The 20,520-nt window shown below is 41.5% G+C and overlaps 4 protein-coding genes across 5 annotated transcripts; all 4 read left to right on the forward strand.

Moving 5' to 3' along the window:
• The first annotated feature begins 279 nt into the window (after positions 1–279).
• LOC129593540 (macrophage mannose receptor 1-like) lies at positions 280–7,556 on the forward strand. Its single transcript, XM_055489903.1, has 15 exons — positions 280–580; positions 968–994; positions 1,329–1,847; positions 1,921–2,222; positions 2,282–2,381; positions 2,564–3,049; positions 3,124–3,474; positions 3,537–3,686; positions 3,872–4,390; positions 4,484–4,773; positions 4,853–4,952; positions 5,106–5,579; positions 5,863–6,234; positions 6,388–6,549; positions 6,697–7,556. Exons 1-15 carry the CDS (start codon positions 514–516, stop codon positions 7,107–7,109), a joined length of 4,332 nt encoding a protein of 1,443 aa, XP_055345878.1. The 5' UTR covers positions 280–513; the 3' UTR covers positions 7,110–7,556.
• A 2,343-nt stretch (positions 7,557–9,899) lies between these two features.
• Positions 9,900–11,345, forward strand: LOC129593587 (uncharacterized). Of its 2 annotated transcripts, none has more exons than XM_055489980.1 (3): positions 9,900–10,767; positions 10,882–10,919; positions 10,986–11,345. In XM_055489980.1, exons 1-2 carry the CDS (start codon positions 10,084–10,086, stop codon positions 10,915–10,917), a joined length of 720 nt encoding a protein of 239 aa, XP_055345955.1. In that variant the 5' UTR covers positions 9,900–10,083; the 3' UTR covers positions 10,918–10,919; positions 10,986–11,345. The 2 variants fall into 2 exon arrangements, with proteins under 2 accessions (XP_055345955.1, XP_055345954.1); XM_055489979.1 differs by having other exon boundaries at positions 10,882–10,913.
• A 3,899-nt stretch (positions 11,346–15,244) lies between these two features.
• LOC129593554 (uroporphyrinogen decarboxylase-like) lies at positions 15,245–17,596 on the forward strand. Its single transcript, XM_055489928.1, has 2 exons — positions 15,245–15,947; positions 16,753–17,596. Exons 1-2 carry the CDS (start codon positions 15,351–15,353, stop codon positions 17,236–17,238), a joined length of 1,083 nt encoding a protein of 360 aa, XP_055345903.1. The 5' UTR covers positions 15,245–15,350; the 3' UTR covers positions 17,239–17,596.
• A 626-nt stretch (positions 17,597–18,222) lies between these two features.
• Positions 18,223–19,367, forward strand: LOC129593592 (progranulin-like). Its single transcript, XM_055489986.1, has 4 exons — positions 18,223–18,438; positions 18,750–18,816; positions 18,971–19,010; positions 19,093–19,367. The coding sequence occupies exons 1-4, from the start codon at positions 18,334–18,336 to the stop codon at positions 19,184–19,186; spliced, it is 306 nt and encodes a 101-aa protein (XP_055345961.1). The 5' UTR covers positions 18,223–18,333; the 3' UTR covers positions 19,187–19,367.
• Positions 19,368–20,520: the final 1,153 nt, after the last annotated feature.

Genomic DNA, 20,520 nt, shown 5'->3' on the forward strand with positions numbered 1-20,520 from the left:
TAGATTAACCGGGAGCAGATAAGTAAGACAAATTAGAACGAAATATTGCTGTATCACAACACCCATTTTGACATCTTACAACATGTAGGCAAGATTATAACTAACCGTAAGAACAAACTCTAATGACAAGCGATCCAATGACATACTTTCGCTTTAGTTATCTAATCATTTAGGGACAGCGAGTAAAGTAGTAGCGAGCCTAGTTAATTAATCTTATCAAAGATTTCGTAATTATTGTCAGTAAATCAGCGACAAACATGCATCGCCTTCGTAGGCACCATTTCTCTATATCAGCGCTTAAAAAGGTTCAATTTATGTTTTATTTATGTTACTTGCCGCTTTATTTAGTGGTGACCGCATACATAATTATTGCATTTGTTCAGATCTAGCAGCTGGTTATAAGCCATCAGGACATCTTTTCGCTGTAGTCATGAATAATTTTTAACTCTCTCTTATTGTTTCTGTGTATCAAGGTTTTCTTGCGTTTTGTTATTAAGATTTTTCATTGGCAAAATGACCAGATTTAGTGAAGCCACTGTGTACTGCGTAATACTGCCGGCTTTGCTCTTAGCGCAGTGTTGTAAGTGTTTTACATTTATAATTGGGCTACTATTTCAGTTTTTATTATTAGTGCACTGTATCGTAACGACCAGTAAATTGGAATTGACATAAATTTATTTTGTATTCTATAAATGATAGCGGTTATAGCATCTACCTGCAGAGTTGTGCCGCATAAGTTTTACAGTTGTTATCAAATTGAAATACGTAATACCGACATTTGTGGGACATAACTCTGTACCTATATTCCGCATATTCCGCCTGGACACAGTCGATCGGCACCACCCTCGGTGCACTCGTTGATATCTGCATATGTATAAAATGCCTGTGCTAATATTAATGCTGTGCTTAACAGCGATACAAAAACATTACTTACCGTAGCAATTTACTATCTGTATTGTTGATCTAGGTCTCATCCAAGGACAAAATTTTACCGGTAGGAAAATCCAGCATTGCCAATTGGTGCATGAAAATCAACTTTTAAGTTTAGGCAAATGCTTCGTACGCGCATTTAATTTTTTATAACAACTGCTACGGGCATTTGTTCTGATTATTGCTCGGCGGAGGTGCACTGCAGTCAGCAGTGGAACTGTAAAATTATTACATACTGTGAAATTTTTGCATTTGCCAATTCCACCTTTGCGCTACTCGTAGTTAACAAGAAGTATGTGACGCGAAACAAAGCAGGAGCATTCTCACCGCATTTGCAAGTTAGGGCGTATTGCGGACGTAGAGGAAGAAAAAGTAAGATGCGAATTGTGTTTTTGCAGAGCTGTGTAAGTCGCGTGTTCCCCTATCCAATACCGGTGGCACCTGGAATTTCCTGGAGGATATCGGAGAATGCATTTTTATTGCCAGTGCCTCCAGTACATGGGAAAACGCCGAACTGGAATGTCTGCGGCGTGGAGCCCATTTGGCCGTGCTTAATCCCAGCAATACTCCTGCTCTCAATGCCTTGATCAACTCGGTCGCACCCGGTTCATCGGTTCCCTACTACATCGGTCTACGTGTATCTGACCTTAACTTGGGCGAGTACACTTGGGTGGATTTTTCCCCATTAACCTATTCCAACTGGGCGCCGAATCAGCCGTCCAGCATAAGCGATCACAATACCGATTACTGCGTCACGATGGACTCTACGAGCGGTAAATGGTCCGACCGGATCTGTTCCTCGAATACCCGCTATTTCTGCCAACGCAAGCCGTATGATGATCACGGTGTCCCGTCAATACCGACACGTGATCCCCTGGGGAGACATGGCGGCTGCAAAGAAGGATGGGTTTCATTTGGTGAGTTTACAAAAATTAATCAAGCTTAAATGAAAACGTACACTTATGTGCTGGTGCTACGTAATAAATTTAGGACCGCAATGCTATTACATTTCCTCAACGGATCAGGCTACCACCTGGGCGGAAGCACTGGAAAGTTGCCGCGATGGAGCGACTACAATGAAAAACGCCAGTCTGGCATCCGTTCTAGCATCGGTCGAGAATGATTTTCTCATTACTCAACTGAAAGGTCGCGCAACAGATCCGACCCACATGAATTACAATGGCGTGTGGCTGGGGCTGCATGAAACAGGGCGAGATATTTTCGAATGGTCCGACCACAGCCGTTACGTGTACAATAACTGGCATTATAATTATCCACGCTATAATTTTCAGGTAAATTAAATTCTGCAATCCAGTTGGTTCGCTTATAATGGTTAAATTTTGGTTGACAGCTGGAATGCATTTCTATGATGACAGAAAGCAATAAAGTTGGCCGGTGGACAGATTTGGAGTGTACAAAACGACTTCCTTATGTTTGTAAAGCTCCCAAAGGTCAGTGACTATTGACTAATCGTATACAAATTACATGCATGCGCTGTGTAAAAAAATATTTTAAATTTAAAGCAGCAAAAGAAACAAACAAATAATAATAAACAGACACAACGTAAACGTGGAAAGATTATCCCGCGGTACGTAAATCGACACAGCATTGATGTTTTCCATGAACTTTGCAGACTTTGATTTGCCCGAGCACCAGACACCTCCCACCATTTGCGGCAGTACTTACGAACAATACGATGATGTGTGTTTCAAAGTGATTGCGTTGCCTAACGAAGCACAGCGTACCTGGTCCCATGCTCAGCAACTGTGTAGTCTTCAGCCCGGCGAAAACGTTCCCGCTGGTGGCGGTGGTTTGGCGACCATTGCCGACGTCTACGAAAACGCTTTTGTTCGCATCTTAGTCGACAAGGCTGCTGCTCAGGCAGCCAATCCAGGATTAGATCTATCGTTTCTCAAGACGAAAGCCTGGTTGGGAATGCGCGAAGAATACGGTAACTACCGATGGCAGAATAATTGTCCGGTACGCTTTACCAATATGGATTCCTTGGTGGGTAACGCGCAAGAAAACCTGTGCGTTGACATGAACCTAGACGGTAAATGGCATCCTCACAACTGTTCGCTATCCGAAGTACGATTTGCCGTTTGCGAACGCCGACTCGGTAAGGCGATTGTTCTTTTTATATCTAAGGTTTTCCGATAATAATTTTTAATCTGGCTGGAAAACTTTCCGCAGTTCCTTGCCCGAGCATTCCGACCGAACGTCCAGAAATTTGTCCAGAAAACTTTCCACAGGCTTGCGCGCATCACTGCTACACGTCGCGCAGCATTATCCAACACCTAAACCAAAGCGAGCTGGCGACCTTTGACGAAGCACGCAGCAAATGTATTGCATTAGGCGGCGATCTGGCCACTATCAGAACCAAAGAAGACCAGGATTGCGTTCATCCGTTTGTCCAGTACGCGGAGATGGGCATGTGGATGGGATTACGCAACAAAGCCGGTGGCGCTGGAGCCAGTGGTATTTGGCAATGGATTGATCAGTACGAAAACGCCGAACCGACAACCTATGTTAACTGGATGACTGGCAAGAATTTCGCTGCTCCACAAATTGTATATAAATGTTTACTTTGAATAAATATCTTGTAGGTGAACCCAATATGTTTGGCGCGTCTTGCGGAGAGATGTATCCGAATGGGTTTTGGAACGATGCAGGTTGTTACGAACGCCGAGGGTATATTTGTCAGGCCGCCAGAAATCGCACGGCGCCAGTAACACAACCAACTCGACCACCAGGACGTACGTGCGCTCGTACATAAAACAATATATTCAGAGAAAAAATATCCAAAAAAATTTCAACTGAATTAGTAGCTATTATTGACCTATTACTGAACTGATATTCTGTAAAAATTTTTGGTGTAAGTAAACACGTATTTTTGGTGTAAGTTTACATGGTAAGGTTCATTTAACGATATTAATTGCAGCGCCTTGTGGAGAACAGCCTACTGACGGATCGGGCACCTGGTATTATTTGGAAAGCGTACGCGAGTGCATTTTCGTTGCCACGAGGATCGAGACCTTCGAAAATGCAGAATTGGCCTGCAGGCAACGACGATCTGGTCTGGTAGTGGTGAACAATGAAATTCAACCACTGATAACCGAAATCCTCAAGAACACTTCCGGTATGCTCCCGGGAACCCCTCAGTTTTTTATTGGCCTACGCATAACCAATGTTGACTTGGGCGAGTACACGTGGTTGGATGGTCGACCGATTGTTGGTGGTTTTACTAACTGGGCTCCCAATCAGCCAGCATCTGAGCAAAACCAAAAGAACTGCGTGATAATGTCTGGAATGGATGGCAAGTGGGCCAGTGAACGATGTGGAACCTACACAAAATATATATGCCAAAGGCCGGCACACGGTGACCGACCACCGCCGGTGCGACCGACCAGACCAAGTGACGGTTCACACGCAGGTTGTGCTAGCGGCTGGGTCCCTTTCGGTAAGTACCGGCATCAAATTCGATCACAAATTTGCACAATACTCTCGCAAACATGAATATCAGAATTACATTATTGGCTTTTTATTTCGAAAGGTCCCAACTGCTATTTTCTGTCTGTTGACCGGCAGACGTATACCTGGGCAGAAGCACTGTCCACCTGCACATTCGGAGAATTCGGGCATCAAATGCGGAACTCCAGCTTAGTATCCATTTTGAGTGGTATAGAGAATGACTTCATCGTGACTTTGTTGAAAAATCGAAAATATAATGTCTGGATTGGACTCCATGAGGTTGAGCCCAATGTATTCGAATGGTCGGACCATCATACTTATCGCTATAACAATTGGCATTATCAATATCCTCGTGACACCGCAGGCTGGGGGGTAAATGTTATCTTGCACTTGCAATAAGCGATACAGTAGAAATATGCATGTTTACTAAACCCTTGGCAATGATTCACAGCTGGAATGCATCAACATGCTTGTGGATCCGAGAACAGTTGGGCGCTGGACAGATCTGAGCTGCCAAGCACGAGGAGGATATATCTGCAAAGCCCCTAAAGGTCAAATAATTACAGCGAATCGAAGCCGGATTTTTCTTTTTATATACCTTTACATATACATAACTACTCATATTATAATATGAATTAAATGATAAAAGCACAATAGTTAAGCTGTGAAAAGTTCAATATATTCTTCTATATCTTTATGTGCAGATTTTGCCATGAAGCCTTATGAACCGCCACCAACAAACTGCAGCGCGGGTTATCAACCTTACGGAGATGCATGCTTCCAGGTGGTTCATCTGGAACGGGATGGAGAGCATACATGGTCGCATGCGGAACAGCAATGCAGACCGTCCGCGATGGAAAACTGGCCGGGAGGTGGTGGATTGGCTACTATTTCGGACGTGTACGAAAATGCATTTGTCCGTGTCCTGGTGGACGAGGCAATAAGATTCGGTCGGCCAGGGCAGGATTTTCGTTCACCAAAAGCTTGGCTGGGTATGCGGGAAGAATACGGGCATTATTCTTGGTACAACCAGTGCCCGGCACATTTTACCAACCTCGATAGCTTAATCGGAGATGAGAATTCTACCCTGTGTGTGGATATGGACTTGGAGGGAGGATGGCACGCCCACGGATGCTCTGACCGTGACGTCAGGATGGCAGTCTGTGAACGTCGGTTTGGTAAGTCAGTGAATACTACGAGTATAAAAAAGTACGACGTACGCGGTACACACTGTAATTTTCCATTTTCAAAAGCCATGGATACTAATGCCATTATTATTAATTTCGATATCCTTTCCAAGGGTATAACAACAGTAAGTCACTTGATCACTGCAACTTGTGAGCTTTAAAAAAATTTAGTGTACTCTGTAATCAGATAAAATCTTTAGAATAAACAATCAGAAAGGTATTTGTACCACGTTTGTATATTACCGGTATTAGTGATGCACCTCTATCTGTATAGTGCCTTGCCCGAAAATTAACAGTACCACATCGGAGACGGTTGTCTGTCCAAAAGAATTTCCGCTTGCCTGCGGAAATCACTGTTATTTCGTACGTACCATCCAACAGCACAACAACCAGACCGACCAGACCGTGCTTGTCACCTTTAACGAGGCCCGTGCGACCTGTCTTGCTATGGGTGGCGATCTCGTATCCATCCGGTCGGAAGAGCAGCAGAAATGTGTGCGGCCATTCGCACAATACTCGATAGAAGGTTTGTGGATAGGTTTGCGCAATCTTGACTTGAACAGTAGCCCATCGGATACGAGCAAATGGGTGTGGACTGACCGCGATAACAACACTGAACCAGCCCTCTATGCCAATTGGTACCTTGGTAAGTACTGAGACTGAGCACGCGCAGACTAATTTTCATCGTTAATTGTTTAACAAATCTTACTGTGGTTAAAAGTTTAACGATATACTCTGTACAATACATATGGATGTGCATATGTATGCTCAAACAAATGAACAATATTTGAAAATTTAGGAGAACCAACATCTGGTGGGTCGGAACGCTGCGCGGAAATGTACCCAGACAATGGATATTGGAACAATTTGAGATGCGACGCCGATGTCAAGCGGGGATATATTTGCCAAGCTGACAGAAGCCGGGTAGTTATGGTCACCGGGAGCACGATTCCTCCCACAAGTAAGCAGCATCTTTATTCGTTTGTGTCGCATCCCTAACTAACGGTGCAAAGAAAGTTTAAAAGCGAAATTCGCTTCATATATTAGTGTCATGCATAAAAAATGCCCACAGCTTCTCGGCCATAAACGTATTGCTATGTTGCATTAGCTGTGTCGGAGTCCGTTGGTGGTAGCAGCAGCGCTGTCACTGGGCCTTCAACATCTCAGACCACAAAAGGCAATAGCATCGCAACGGGCACCATTCATCCATCTCTTCCCACAGCAGCAGGCACCGGCACAACACGAGATTTCGGTGGAGTAGTTTCCTCGACAGCTTCGCCAGAGGAGACCGGATTGGCCGGAGGATCCATTGCCGGAATTGTCATCGGTGTCCTATTAGGCGTAGCACTGCTGTGTGCCGTTGCTTTTGTAGTTTTAACAGGAAGAACCGGATTAGTAATAGCCACCGCCAAGAGTACCGGATCTCGCGTTACTAGTCGATGGAGAAAAGGATCTGATGCTGACCGCATACCAGTGGTGGATATGCATCACCGTTTTGATGCCAGCGATTCTTATACTTGAGCGCTTTCTGTTCAAACCTCGTCACTTGTGGTATTTAGAATTGTTGCATATTTTAATTAATAAATAATTTTGAAAACATACTGGGGATATAGTTTTAGATTAGTGTTTGTCTATTTTTACATTTCCCGTTGCATCCTCGTCTCTGCTTTTAGAAAATTTGAAGTTAAATAGAATTAGCAAAGCTAATTCCGGTTAACGCAGTGGAAGCGATTGCAAGGCTGGACGACTTGGTTGACCAGTGTCCAGCCAAGAAAACCCATTAGGGTGTGTCTTGGGATGCATATTTCGATGCTGTATTAAAAGCAATGCAGTTTCGGTTGTGGATGTTTCATGTGTAGTGATTGTGCATTTCTTTTAGTGCATTTCAGTTCCTGTTGTGTTGGAGTAAAGGTTGTTTTCGTGTAACAAGTCGTTCTTCCCTCCCGCCCACCCCCTTTGGAGAGGAGACGGGGGGTTGCTGGACGGCGGGGCCGGTTGCGCCGGTGACCCGTGTTCCGGTGCTAGTGTCTTCACCCAATGCCAAAATAAAATTGAATCGTTACGCGCTGCTGTTGTTGTTACCGTAGACTGCGTTAAGTGGGCACTACGAAGGATAGCTAATCGGCTATACAAAGCTTTGAGATACAGCAGCAGAGATATCTCGTAGATATCTCGTACTATGCTTTTGCATTAGGTTGGGATGAGAGATCCAGGTAACGCTCTCAAATTAACTAATATTATAAGTCTAGAGATATGATTATTAAATATAGATATATAAGCATACTTACTACTGTAGATCTAGAGTAAGTAAGACACTAAAGACAACAAGTATGTGCAACAGTGCAAGTACTTCTATAACAAAATCGTTTACAAAATACTGCAAACTTGCCGCATTATATTGATTCTTTGTGATTTTACGCATGTAAATTTAATACAAGAATATTGAAGTTTTTAAAGAAGGATGCTTTGCAACTGGTGAATTTTTATATGCGTTCTCAGCACCATGGTCAACAAGAAAAGCGATTGATAACCAATTACGCACAAGCGCTAGCAGTAGTGGTACAAGTACTGTAATAGTTTTATGGATGCGCATTTAATACTGTAGTTTTGCACGTACGGTGTAATTTTATCATTATTTATCATCATTATGTGTCGTTACATATTGATATATAGATACAGCTGCATTGTAGCTGATTGTACCAAACCGAAATTTTAATATTATGTGTAATGACTATACAGATTCCAGACTTACAGTATCAATGAGCAACTACCTTATCGTGGCGGAAAGTTTAACGATTTTCATTCAACCGCCGCGAGTTGTTGCAACAGAAACACATGTTCTTACACTGCTCACGTGGTGTAACACAATCACTAATTTTTAACACCAACCAATCAGCTGAATGGTCCTTCAACGTTTAACAGTCTGCAATCGATAAAGAAAGGGTTGGGTTCGGCAATGATTTGATTCGTGAGAGAAATTGTATTGATGTGAAAGACTGAAGAGCCTACCGGGTGCAACCCGCTGTTTCATGGTCAAACTATAAGCTTTGTTGCCGATTCAGCGGCACATCGGGCTGATATCCGCTTGCAGCTCACGTGCTCCTTTAAAATCGCGAAAGGGAAAGCCCTATTGACAGCAAATAAGTTTAATCGTTACCCATTATTTAATGGTACTTTATCGTTTTGTTCGCTCACAATCGTTGCCGGCGAAGTCGCAAGGTACCCACGCCTTGCTGACTATGCACGATACTTAAATGTCATCAGCACAATGTCATTGCTTTACAAAGGAAATGAGTGTAAAAATTAATTTGTTGCGTTCAAATGCTTGCAAAGTAAATTAAAGGTGCATCAATGCCTACTTCCTACGCATTAAACTTACAAGCTTGATCTGCAGTCATACAAAAATAAATATGAAATGCGCGTACGCGTACTGCTTCTCTTTTTTGGCCGTTAAATTGTAATTTAATTTAACAGGAATGATCACCTATGCAGTGTATTGGTATGTTTGTAAATTCTCGTAACAGCGTCAGTTTTACATTTATTGACAAGTGAGTGGCATTTGAGCCTGATGTAGTAAGTGAAAAACAAATGAGAGCTCAAACTTTAACAAAATAATTTCGCAAAAAAATTGAACGAAATTTGATTAATACAAAGGGCATGGTACGTCTTACAAAAAATGTTATTTGGCAAATAAACATTTCATAAATTACAGTATCTGGCTAATCTAATCCAGCTGACGATTGTAATCATTGCATCATGTAAGTACGAGCAGTATGTATATAAATGCAGCATCGCCGGTCGGATTCTACCCAAACAATGCACAATATAAATCTTAATCGGAAAGCTTATGTACGGCAAGGGAGCAAAACTCCACTACAGAGCTTTAATAAAAAACAGTGACCAGATGGCACTGTGTTCAAAATACCTATGCGTTTCCGTGTCGATGGAAAACACGTTCTTATTTTTTCAGTTCCACGTTCAGGGATATCCCTGAAGTGCAAGACCATGCACCTAACAAGAAAATATTATAAGTTCACATTTTCCAGAGTGCTTAGCCTAATACTGCCAAATCCTTAATGGAACCGGCTGGGGCAACATAAAAGTCCCGGGACCATTCTGTTTATTTGTTCTACTCGGCCGTAGCACCCGTGTAGGCTGCTGTGGGCCTGTGTGAGAGCCGGCGTTCTCTTCGTTTCTCGCTCGTCCTCTCTTTTTCTCTCTCCCTCTCGCTCATTCTCTAGAGACGGGAGAATATCGATTTTTTCCATGCCACCGCGTGCGGAGCATGTCGGCTACATGTATATAACAAGGAGCCTGCTACTTGCTGGATTGTCTTGTGGATCATTCATATGTAAGCCACGCTCATCGGCAGCGGCTCCACAGTTGTCAACGCAGGGCAGTGCACTAGCAGCTTCGCGGAAGCTTTTACCATAAATCAGTGCCGTTTTGGATAATATTTTCGTCGTGTCCGCATTACGACCTAACTGACTCTTCCATGGTGCAAAAAGCCGTTAACAGTCCGGCACTTTCCCGGAAGTCCACCAACAGGGATTCACCCCGACAGCAGCGCGCAGGCCAGCCAGCACCGGCGCCTCGGCAAATGTCAATTGTCTCCGATCTTGATTCGGTTAAGTCGTATCCAATCTCCATTGAAGCCCCATCGGATGTGACATGCGAGAGCGGCTATGAGACAACTACCGATGTGGTCTGTAAGGGACCGCTCCTCTACTATAAACCCCGCTGGTTCGGTGAGAGCTGGAAACGCTACGATGCCGTGCTGACCAATGACGGTGTGTTTCGATGGTATAAAAAAGGGGGCAGTGAGCCCGCCGAGCTGGAAGGCACCCTGGTGCTGCAATCCATTCCCAATGGATTGATTACCTTTGGAAAAAATACGGAGAATATACCCAAGGAACAGCAAGTGCGGTTTCCTAAAGAATTCAATTTTCAACCAGCCATCGCCATCGGCGAGCCGTACACATCTGGGGAAATTTTCTGGTTTCTCTGCCCGTCAACCGATATGATTCGCCTATGGGAACAAGGATTCAGGGATTTAGTGGCAGCGGAGAAATTCAGCTCCGGCAGCGGCGTGTATTCAGCCTGGAAGAAATACAGTCCCGAACGACCAACCCAGTCCACGCAGGAGCATGAACCGCATAAAGAAGCGGGCTGGAATGATGTATGTATAGTGTGTCTTATATGCAATGCAAATATTTACTGCCTGCATTATGCTAAAGGTATACTGCGGGTGTTTAAGGATGTTTCTATTGATCTTTCTTCGTTTCTCCTACAGGCAGCCATCATTCTGGCATTGGACTTTTCAATGTAGGGGTATGTTCATCACTTAGACAATTCTTATAATTGCGTGATGACTTATGTCGTGCTTGGTTTTTGCAGGGGATCATGTGGTGGTGCTGAGTGATAGTTATAATGATTTTTCCATCGTCGGTGGTACGGAGAAAGTGCGGGTGACCTTTTGTTATTCGTTATTCTGACTCAGTTGTGGATTGTTTTTCTAAGGATGTTTTAATACGTGTTTTAGAGAAAATCTAATAATCAATGAACGTCTCCACATTAGCATTTTTTTGTTCTTTCGAATTATTTTGTTTGCATATTGCAACTGTGATCTTAATGGTCACACTTTAAAGTTTGTGCTATGCACAATACTGCGATCCTAGACGCGATCTTTAAGCCTACTAAACGAATCTGTTAGTCAATGTGATTCTTTACGTTTCGTGGTTTGTTTAACAATAAAGTCTTGATGAATCATGCAAGCCTCACCTTGCTCTTTTATACCTATTCACATACGATCCACTTATTAGCATAGTCACCAGTGACCCTCAATGGGTACTCGTATATAACATGCTTCATGCCTGAAAGCAGCCTTTAAATCTGGCCAGTTCGCTTTTATGGAATTGCCGTTTTGACATGGCAGCATCATTTCCGGTCAGACCGCTTGCACCTTACTGTGCTTTGAACGACATTTTGATTGTATTTGCATAAATGGGAATGACTTGGATGGGCTGAGTAAGCCGACTTTCAGGTTCTAAAATCAATCGACATCGAAAACCGATTGAAGAAATGTAAATCTACACTGGGGAAGAAGCATGCAGCAGCTTTGCACAAATCATGGCAGAATTCGTTTTTGCAAAATGTGTTATACTCCAGATATATTATTTCGACAAATGCTTATAAACAGCCATATTGTCAGTGAATTTGTCTGTATTCAAAACCAACAAGCCTCAGTGCTTCACCTAGTACACCATATAAATATTACAAAATTACTTTTGATACTTGTAGTGCACTAGCTATTCATTTATAGTACTGTACAATTTTGCAAGCGCCAAGAGTGTAGTTGATAAATGCAGTATTTCATAATTCGTTATCATTTTAGCCAAAAACTTGCAATTGGATGCCATTTGACGCTCACAATTAATGATCATCTATATTGTATGTATACTGTTAATAGTAGAAATGATTGTGAACGGATTCTTTCCTTTCAAACATATTTTAGTGTAAGCATCAATTGTTAATCCAACTCAAAACCCACAGTACTGTTTGAGCAGCGCTTGCTTTATTAAGAATTTAAAGATATATGCATGAAGCGTAGCTGCTGAACGGCTAGCCCCAGAATGTTTGTTTTTCATTGCCGGTATCCGCGTGGTAATACAGCTTACTCAGCCGGTATATACGCATTCCTTGAAAAAATCAAAGCCACATCCTTAGCCAAACATTTCTGTTCCTGACTATCAAACTTGATCCAGTTTTACACAATGCACCACATTCAGCACGATCCCGATTTTTAAAGCAATGAGCGGATAAGTTGCCTGACACGCCTTTCTGCTCCGAGCTGAAATCAATACCATTAATCTAGCCGGGGATGGTAGTACTGTCATTCCAACGGGATTCGTGAAAAAAATGCTCAAGTAAAAAAAGATCTTTCTTGCATAACTGACAGTTCTACGACCCACACCGATTTAGAATTTGGAATTTCCGTGTAATGGCATTGAAGATAGAAGAACATTAGATATTGTGACAACCGCGAGTGGGATGATTAGTAACATTAAATGCCCTGCAAATTTTATACAGCTTCGGCGAACATTCCATGCGTGATCACGCTACATCCCGCACGCAATATTCGTATAACACGTACAATATTTTAGAATTGTTCACCATAATAAATTTACACAACGCTCGCAATCACTTAATGGCCTTGAATTGTCAGAAAGGAAAATAAGGAAATAAAATAAAATAAGAAATAAAATAAGGCAAAAAAAATAAAATAAATAGAAAAATAAAATTAACCCAGGAAAACCGGGTACTAGAAGGGGTGGGACTACGGTTTTGAAAATTTACAGTCTGGGATAGAAAAATTCAATTAAGAGAAAAATGATTTTTTCAAAATTTTAGCGACCATAGGTCAAGCAGGAGATGACCATGTCGGACTAACACGCATGGTAACCATGTTGCACCGACATGTTATTTACTGCCGTTTATAACAGCTGACAGAAAAATCGCACAGAACGTGCCAATAGCTCAAACGATAGGTCTCAACGAGTACTTGAACACAGATGCATTACGATGGTCATCAAAATGACCAGTGGTCAAGGAAAATTTAGAAACGAAAAAACCTAATCTGCACCAGTACATAAGTGCTACTTCGATATTTCGCAACAGTTGGTCCCTTCTACACTACGGTTTGGACAACTGGTCAACTGACTTATTGTTGACCACAGTCCTGGTGACGGCTACAGTGGAAATTATACTATACCGGGTTGTGCAACCGAATATTATAGCAGAGATAGCGAGCAGAAAGCATAGATAACATTCTCAGAGTGTTGTACAAGTGACCAAGTCGTTCAGAAAACGAGTGTATCGCCATTAGGGTCAATAATGTCCTGCCAAAAATTCCACTCGTACAATTTAACTTACGTTTATACTTTATAAAAAACAACAAATGCTCGTATTTAGAAAGGAAGGCAGTTCTCTTAGCCGACTTGTAGTGGTATGTGGTGGTGGTAGGCTAGCCGACTCCCTAAACATCACGAATTATCCAAATTGTGTGGGAGTGATTGAATATACTTTGCACTGTCTATGTCGGCACCGCTGTTAAATAATGTTTATCTGCTTAAAAGGACGGTGCCTTTACTCCCAAACGCTCTCTTCCGTTATACTGACCGCTTTGCCCAGATTGGTTTTTAAAGGTTACGAGCGCTCACGAACCGGAAGGTGTAAATGTTTTTGATGCTCAATTAGCGAAGCATATAAGCGAGATCAATAACTTTTACAAGATTTCACACTCACTACAACAGTTTAACTCAGATATAATTTGCAAAGAATATACGGTTTTTCTCTGGAACAATGGAGTAGCTAGGTTACAGTATAAGGCAATAACAGCGTTCCACACGCAAGCAGTTGCACTGCAGAATCTTTTGAATTCTGATTGTTCCGGGTCACAGCAATTTAAGAGCCACTTACAGCAGTCATTACACAACTTGTTTGCATTTTATTCACATTAATTTTAAGTTCGTTCAGTCGAAAATTACATTTTTCGGATTTCCGGTCACTGCTGACCAGTGGTCATTTTACTGACCACTATGTACAAATCAGTTAATACAGTTTTTTTTAGCTTTATTTTGATTGTTTATTGTATCTTGTACGACGCTTCTGTCAATTAATATGAATTTCCGACGCTTATTAATAAAATAATACCATGCCCAACCGTGTCATAACCGACATGGCATTTTCAAGTGACCAGTATTGGCCAGTGGGCGATAATTTTCGGAACTTTGCTTCTTGTTTTTATAAAGCTCAGTAATTAGTTCTCCTGCGATTTGTTTGGTAATTATCTGATGTGGGGGTGGCTGTACAGACTAGCAGGACCTCCGGGAGCCCAGTTTGGTCAGTTTTCATCATGTTTGGTCACCCTCCGGACCTTCCGGATATGGCCCAGCCTACGGTTATATATTTTAAACTGTCGTCTAACATAACTTCTTTGAAATAAAACCAATAGAAACAACCAATGATCATAACAGCGGACTACAGAAAAGAAGTCCTCCACCATGTCGGTCTAACACGCATAGTGTGGAACGGGTTAAGAAATAAAAAATAAAGAAATAAAATAAAATAAGGAAAAAAAATAAATTAAAAAAATTAAATAAATAATATCTAAGGCAAATCTGTTAGTGTTATCAATCTGTTTATTTGATAATGAATTTGATATTAAATCTGTATATTTTAGTTAATCTGTATAATAAATTAACATTACTAAAAATTCTAATTTGCTAGGGTAGGACTGCGTATATGTCATATGCATCCACCCATTAATCTGATGATTATGTTAATTAAATTCGTAATGCTAATAAAAGCTTTGAAGTTGGTAAATATCAAATTAGACGGTGATTATTGCATGTTATGAAACAATAAATGTTCGGCATGTGAATAAAAGCATTAAGGCCGGACACATCCGTCCATGCTAACCGTTCTTAGCATTTTTGTATACGGTACTAATGTTAAATGCACACAGCAAATTTCATTTGTGGATAATTAACAGATATCGATCAAAGCAATGCTATGAACTTTGGTTTGCCTAATTCTGCAAGTGTACGAGTAGCTTAAGTTTCAACTCAACCTATATGACACTGGGAGCTACAAACTTTGGTTAAATATTTTACAATAATATTACCCGTTATGTTTGCCCCAAAACTACCGTAATACTTCGTTAGCTGCTTTCTCTGCTTCTAATTAACCTTCTTTTAAAAAATGAGTTCGTTTCCTGAGTTACAAAACGATCTAATTATTCGAGCTGCTCTGGGAAAGCCGGTGGACCGCGTCCCGGTGTGGATTATGCGGCAGGCTGGTCGGTACCTTCCCGAATTCCGTCAACTCCGTTCGCAGTACGATTTCTTCACTATTTGCCGCACACCTGAACTGGCTTGCCAAGTCACCTTGCAACCTATTGAGCGCTTTAATCTGGATGCAGCCATTATATTTTCGGATATTTTGGTCATTCCTCAGGCCCTGGGCATGGAAGTGCAGATGCTCAGTGAAAAGGGACCACACTTCCCGCGGCCGTTAAATGTTCCGGAGGATGTGAAACGGTTGAATGCGGATGTCAATGTGAACGAGAGCCTGCAGTACGTTATGCAAGCCCTAACCTTGACACGACAGCGGCTTAATGGACGGGTGCCGTTAATTGGTTTTTCTGGTGCACCCTGGACACTGATGAGCTACATGATTGAAGGCGGCGGAAGTCAGACGCAATCAAAAGCCAAAAGATGGCTATATGCTTTTCCGGAACCATCCACGCAGTTATTGTCCTTGATAGCCCGAACCGTTTCCGCTTATCTTATTGAACAGGTGGGCTGTATATATAGCTATATGATGATTACTGCAGGGCACCCAGTTCAACAGAGTGTGAGACGTGTGAAGCAACACAATTGTACAACGAGTAGAGTAGGAATTCGTACATTCTGTATCGTATTATACTGATGCATTTATGTATATCAAAAAAATTAATAGTCTCTTGAACAAAAGCCATAGACTGTCACTTTATAAAATTTCCATGAATTTCAGATATGCATTTATTGAACAACCGATGGAAAGCGGCACTCCATATCTATTTGCAATTTTGCATTAATTACTATAAATGCGTTCTGCAGCAATTTTTCTCCGAAATAGCTTTATTCAAGTGGTCAACAGCAATTTGATTTGAAAAATGCTGCTAATAAGTAATTTGCTGCTGTAGTAAGGTGGCTGACATGATACCAAAATGTCTCGGTCAGTCTTAATATCCGATCCAGCGTCACAACCCTGCAGGTAGCAAATTAAAGTACATACATTTTTATTTATGAAGATTACCTTTATTTTGATATGTGTCGCGACACCGTTAAATTTAGATTTGGATATTGGATAAGAAGTTTTCACAAACTAATTCCTGGACCGTACGCTGTTTATAAGTTTGACGTCTTCTGCAATATTAAAACTACAAAAACGCATAAATTACAAGGCTATATACGGAATATCATCAGCGCATGCATCTAAAATTTTGTTTGCTCCCATTATATTTGTAATTATCTACTCTAGGTATAGGCCATTACACAGTCATGTTATTCAAAATGTTTGTGGTATATAAATCTCGGTTAAAACAAACTTATCTTATTAGGTTGTGGCAGGTGCACAAATGCTACAGATATTTGAATCGCATGGTGGATACCTAACAAAAGAACTGTTTATACGTTTCGCACTTCCCTATCTACAAGAAATTCATGATGCTGTCCAAGCTGGCTTGAAAGACCGCGGCTGTTACGACATTCCCTTGGTTATTTTCGCTAAAGACTGCCACCATGTTATCGGCGAGGTTAGCGCACTTGGCTATGATGTTGTTGGATTAGATTGGACTATGGATGCGGTAAAGACCAGACAACTGGTCGCTGATAACGTCACGCTACAGGGTAATCTTGATCCCTGCGCCTTGTACAGCCCACCGGAAGACCTGAAGCAAATGGCTCGAGACATGGTTGACAGATTTGGTAAACAGCGGTATATTGCTAACCTGGGTCACGGTATTTACCCCGATGTCGATCCTGAGAGAGTAAAATGTTTTGTTGACGCAATTCATGAGTACTCTTCTTCCAATGCCGACAAGTAAATGTTCATTATGATTATGTGCTGCGAAAATGAAATCGAAAAATACAGTCATCTGCAAATAATGTGAAAAACATAACCGCAAAACTGTGTCTTGATTCTGCCGTCCAGATTAAGCGTTGATATCGATATCCACGATGTACTCTGTACATGTGGAAGTGCATTTTTTTTTGCTGTATTGTTAAACTTTTTGTTCGCAACACGCTATGCTCGAAAGATTACAGCGTGCTCTATAAGGGACGAAGGGAATAATTAAGAAATTATCCATCTGTCGGTTAGTGGTGTAGCTGTTGTTGAAGGAAATCACAGCTATGAGTTATGCTAATACGGTTCAGATATGTGTATAATAAAGAAATTAATTACAAAAAAACCCTTTTCAGTTCGAATTAGGAAATACTATGTGCATCATTTATACGCGAGCAAAAGCAGAGAACGATTAGGTGGCCCCACTGCCCAGAAACATTAACGGTGTAAGTTAATGCTAACCGTAGATACAATACTTAATCAGGTTAATTAAGTACATGCACGGGCATACTACTTCACACAGTCACACTTAAAATTAAGACTTATTAACTCAGATAATTTTGAGTGAATTTGTTAATTGTAGAGATTTTTAATTTCGTCATTATCTTTTGTGCTGGAAGCTTTAAAGATCTGCAGAAGTTAACCGCTTTATATATACATAATATCTGAGATATGGTATCGCAAGCGTCGGTAATTTGAAATGCACGCGTTCTGGATTTCCCGACGTACCGTACATCGCTTTAATATTGCATTATTATAATCTTGTTTACGCTTTATCCGAAACTGTAATTACCAACGTTTCACCAAACGCTTGTGGTATTATCGCAATTCGCAACATCAGGTGGTATCCAAGTGTTACAGCATGCAATAGGGATATGATAGCAAGCGAAATCTTATCGGCTAAATGGATGCTTTGACAACTTCCCAACATGACATAACGCACCGGCCTTAAACCATTCTGTACGTTGCATATAAAAAAGGTTTCCATAATAATTCCGTCAATTCCGTCTGGCATTTGCTCGTAATAACTAGTGAATACTCTTGAGTACATTAAATATTTGAATCCTCAGCAGCCATGAAAGTCGCGGTGGCCATTTTACTTCTCGGTTTGATTGTATGCGGACAGGCCTCCAGGAGAGTGCACCCTCTACGCCGTATTGCATCGTCAGTCCCTAAACTGGTACTTAAAGAGTGCATCCGAGAAACTTGTAGTTATATACAGTAAACCATACCTTTTTCAAAAAAGGTCATATCATATGCAACATTGACCCTCAGTTATTAGTTACAACCGTGGTCGTGGTGTTTAGTACTGCTTTGTCAGCGTTTTACGTTTTATTTGTTCTCAAATTTGTCCTTGGTTGAGCGAGGGTTTAGCGTGATGTAAGAATAAGACTTAAAGATGTATACTTCCAAACATGGTTAAGCACGCTGTAATACGAGTAAATTGTTGCACCGCAAATTGCTTATTAAAACTTCGGATGCATTGTACAGGCAGTAGGAGACGATTGTCCTGCGGGTACTTGCTCCGACTCGGAAACCTGCTGCCAGACCGACCAGGGTAAGACTGAAGAATGAGAATTCTGGACATCGAGAGAAAGCCGGCAAAAATGCATACAAATGTGGAGAATCATTATCATACGTTATGAATCATAATCCAGTAAAACAACAACCAATCATTACTATTCGAAACTGGTGGTCTTATAATTGTTTAGGTTGGGGATGCTGTCCGTATCAGAATGCCGTTTGCTGCTCGTAAGAATTTCTTGTTGCTTGTATGATGGTCCTTGTGCTACCAGCTATTACAGTTGATTGCAAGGCAAATAACTGTTTACAGGGATAAACAACATTGCTGCCCTAACGGCACGACGTGTGACCTTGTTCATCAACAGTGCACGAGCAAACGGCCCCATCACACCGCCGAAAACTGAAAGTACCACCGTACATAACTCCCGGCAGACCCTGCTTGAAAGAATCCGTTCTTTGTGTAATAACTGAATGCTTACCGGTGAATGCTATACACTTCTATTTTACTAACGTTTTTAGTATTATGAATTGCATGTCGTACATGCTTTTTGCCATCAAAATAAAGCAAAAGCAATCGTAGAAAAAGCTTGCAGTCTACAAATTTTTGTTTGTTTTTGCATAGCATGGCGTGCTGCAGCATCAAGCTTAAGTAACGTGATACGACATATATACCCCGATCCGCCACGAACAATACCACGTCTGCAACAAACTTTGATACATTTTAATAAGTATAGTATTATATTGAGTATAGTCCTTTTTTAACCCCCGAGGCCGCCCTTGGGCCCAAGAGGTCTGCTTACGCACTTTTCCTAAGCGTACACGCAGCGCATTCAGCTTCGTTCCCATCGTTTCTCTAAACAAGCTTCCAGTTACATCTATTCGCGCGTTCTTTCCCTACAGTAAGTAATTCTTCCGTTTCCACTGGCTTATACTAAACACCAAATCAGCTAGAGGTCGCAGTCCCAGGTTGTGGTGTAATGTACAATATGCTCGAAGTACTCTGGTGGTTCTACAGTAGGCGTACCTCTAGAACTTCTAGAGTAAATCGCTGTGAAGGCATATATAATACGGTAGCGGAACATTGTTCAAGATGAGCCTCCTTTCGGAAAACTTATTGGGAAGCGCAAACGTCGATAGTATTGTACACTTGTATCCGTGGAGGTCCAGAGCACCAACATAGGTTGAGACCGTTTACGTACTTCCGGTTTTGCGGTGCGCACTTCTTGCAAGGAAAGGATAAAAGTTACAGGGGCGAAGAAGTGAAGAATTTAAAAATGCAGTGTGAGTTGAAACAGGTTGATCGCATATTCCATTTTCCGCCGTTAAACCTTTCTGAAATTAAGGGTGTTAACACCATCAGAAGTGCCTGCCAATGATTATTTTTTAAGCAATTGCCTAAATATTGTCCTACGTACAGTACTGGTTTGAGTTAAACCAGTTGATATATACAGTACTCCGATTCATACACCGGAAAAAATTCCAAATTTGTTATGTGTGTGTTTGGATTACTTACTCACCTGTGAACAGATGCACCAGACGTCACTCGTATTCATGAGAACTTATTGAGAACTACTGAAAGTGCTGCAAACTGCAAAGGTAGCCTGTCTCCGAAAAAAATTACGTAATATAGATATAAGTACACGATTATATACATCAGTTTTATGTCCCTTTTTAATTGTGAGCAATACCTTATGGTCGGACTTTGTGCATTTCGTTAATTTTGCAGTTCTGGATGTCT

The sequence above is a fragment of the Paramacrobiotus metropolitanus genome, unplaced genomic scaffold (assembly GCF_019649055.1).
Source record: "Paramacrobiotus metropolitanus isolate TYO unplaced genomic scaffold, Prichtersi_v1.0 Parri_scaffold0000062, whole genome shotgun sequence".
Taxonomy (NCBI): domain Eukaryota; kingdom Metazoa; phylum Tardigrada; class Eutardigrada; order Parachela; family Macrobiotidae; genus Paramacrobiotus; species Paramacrobiotus metropolitanus.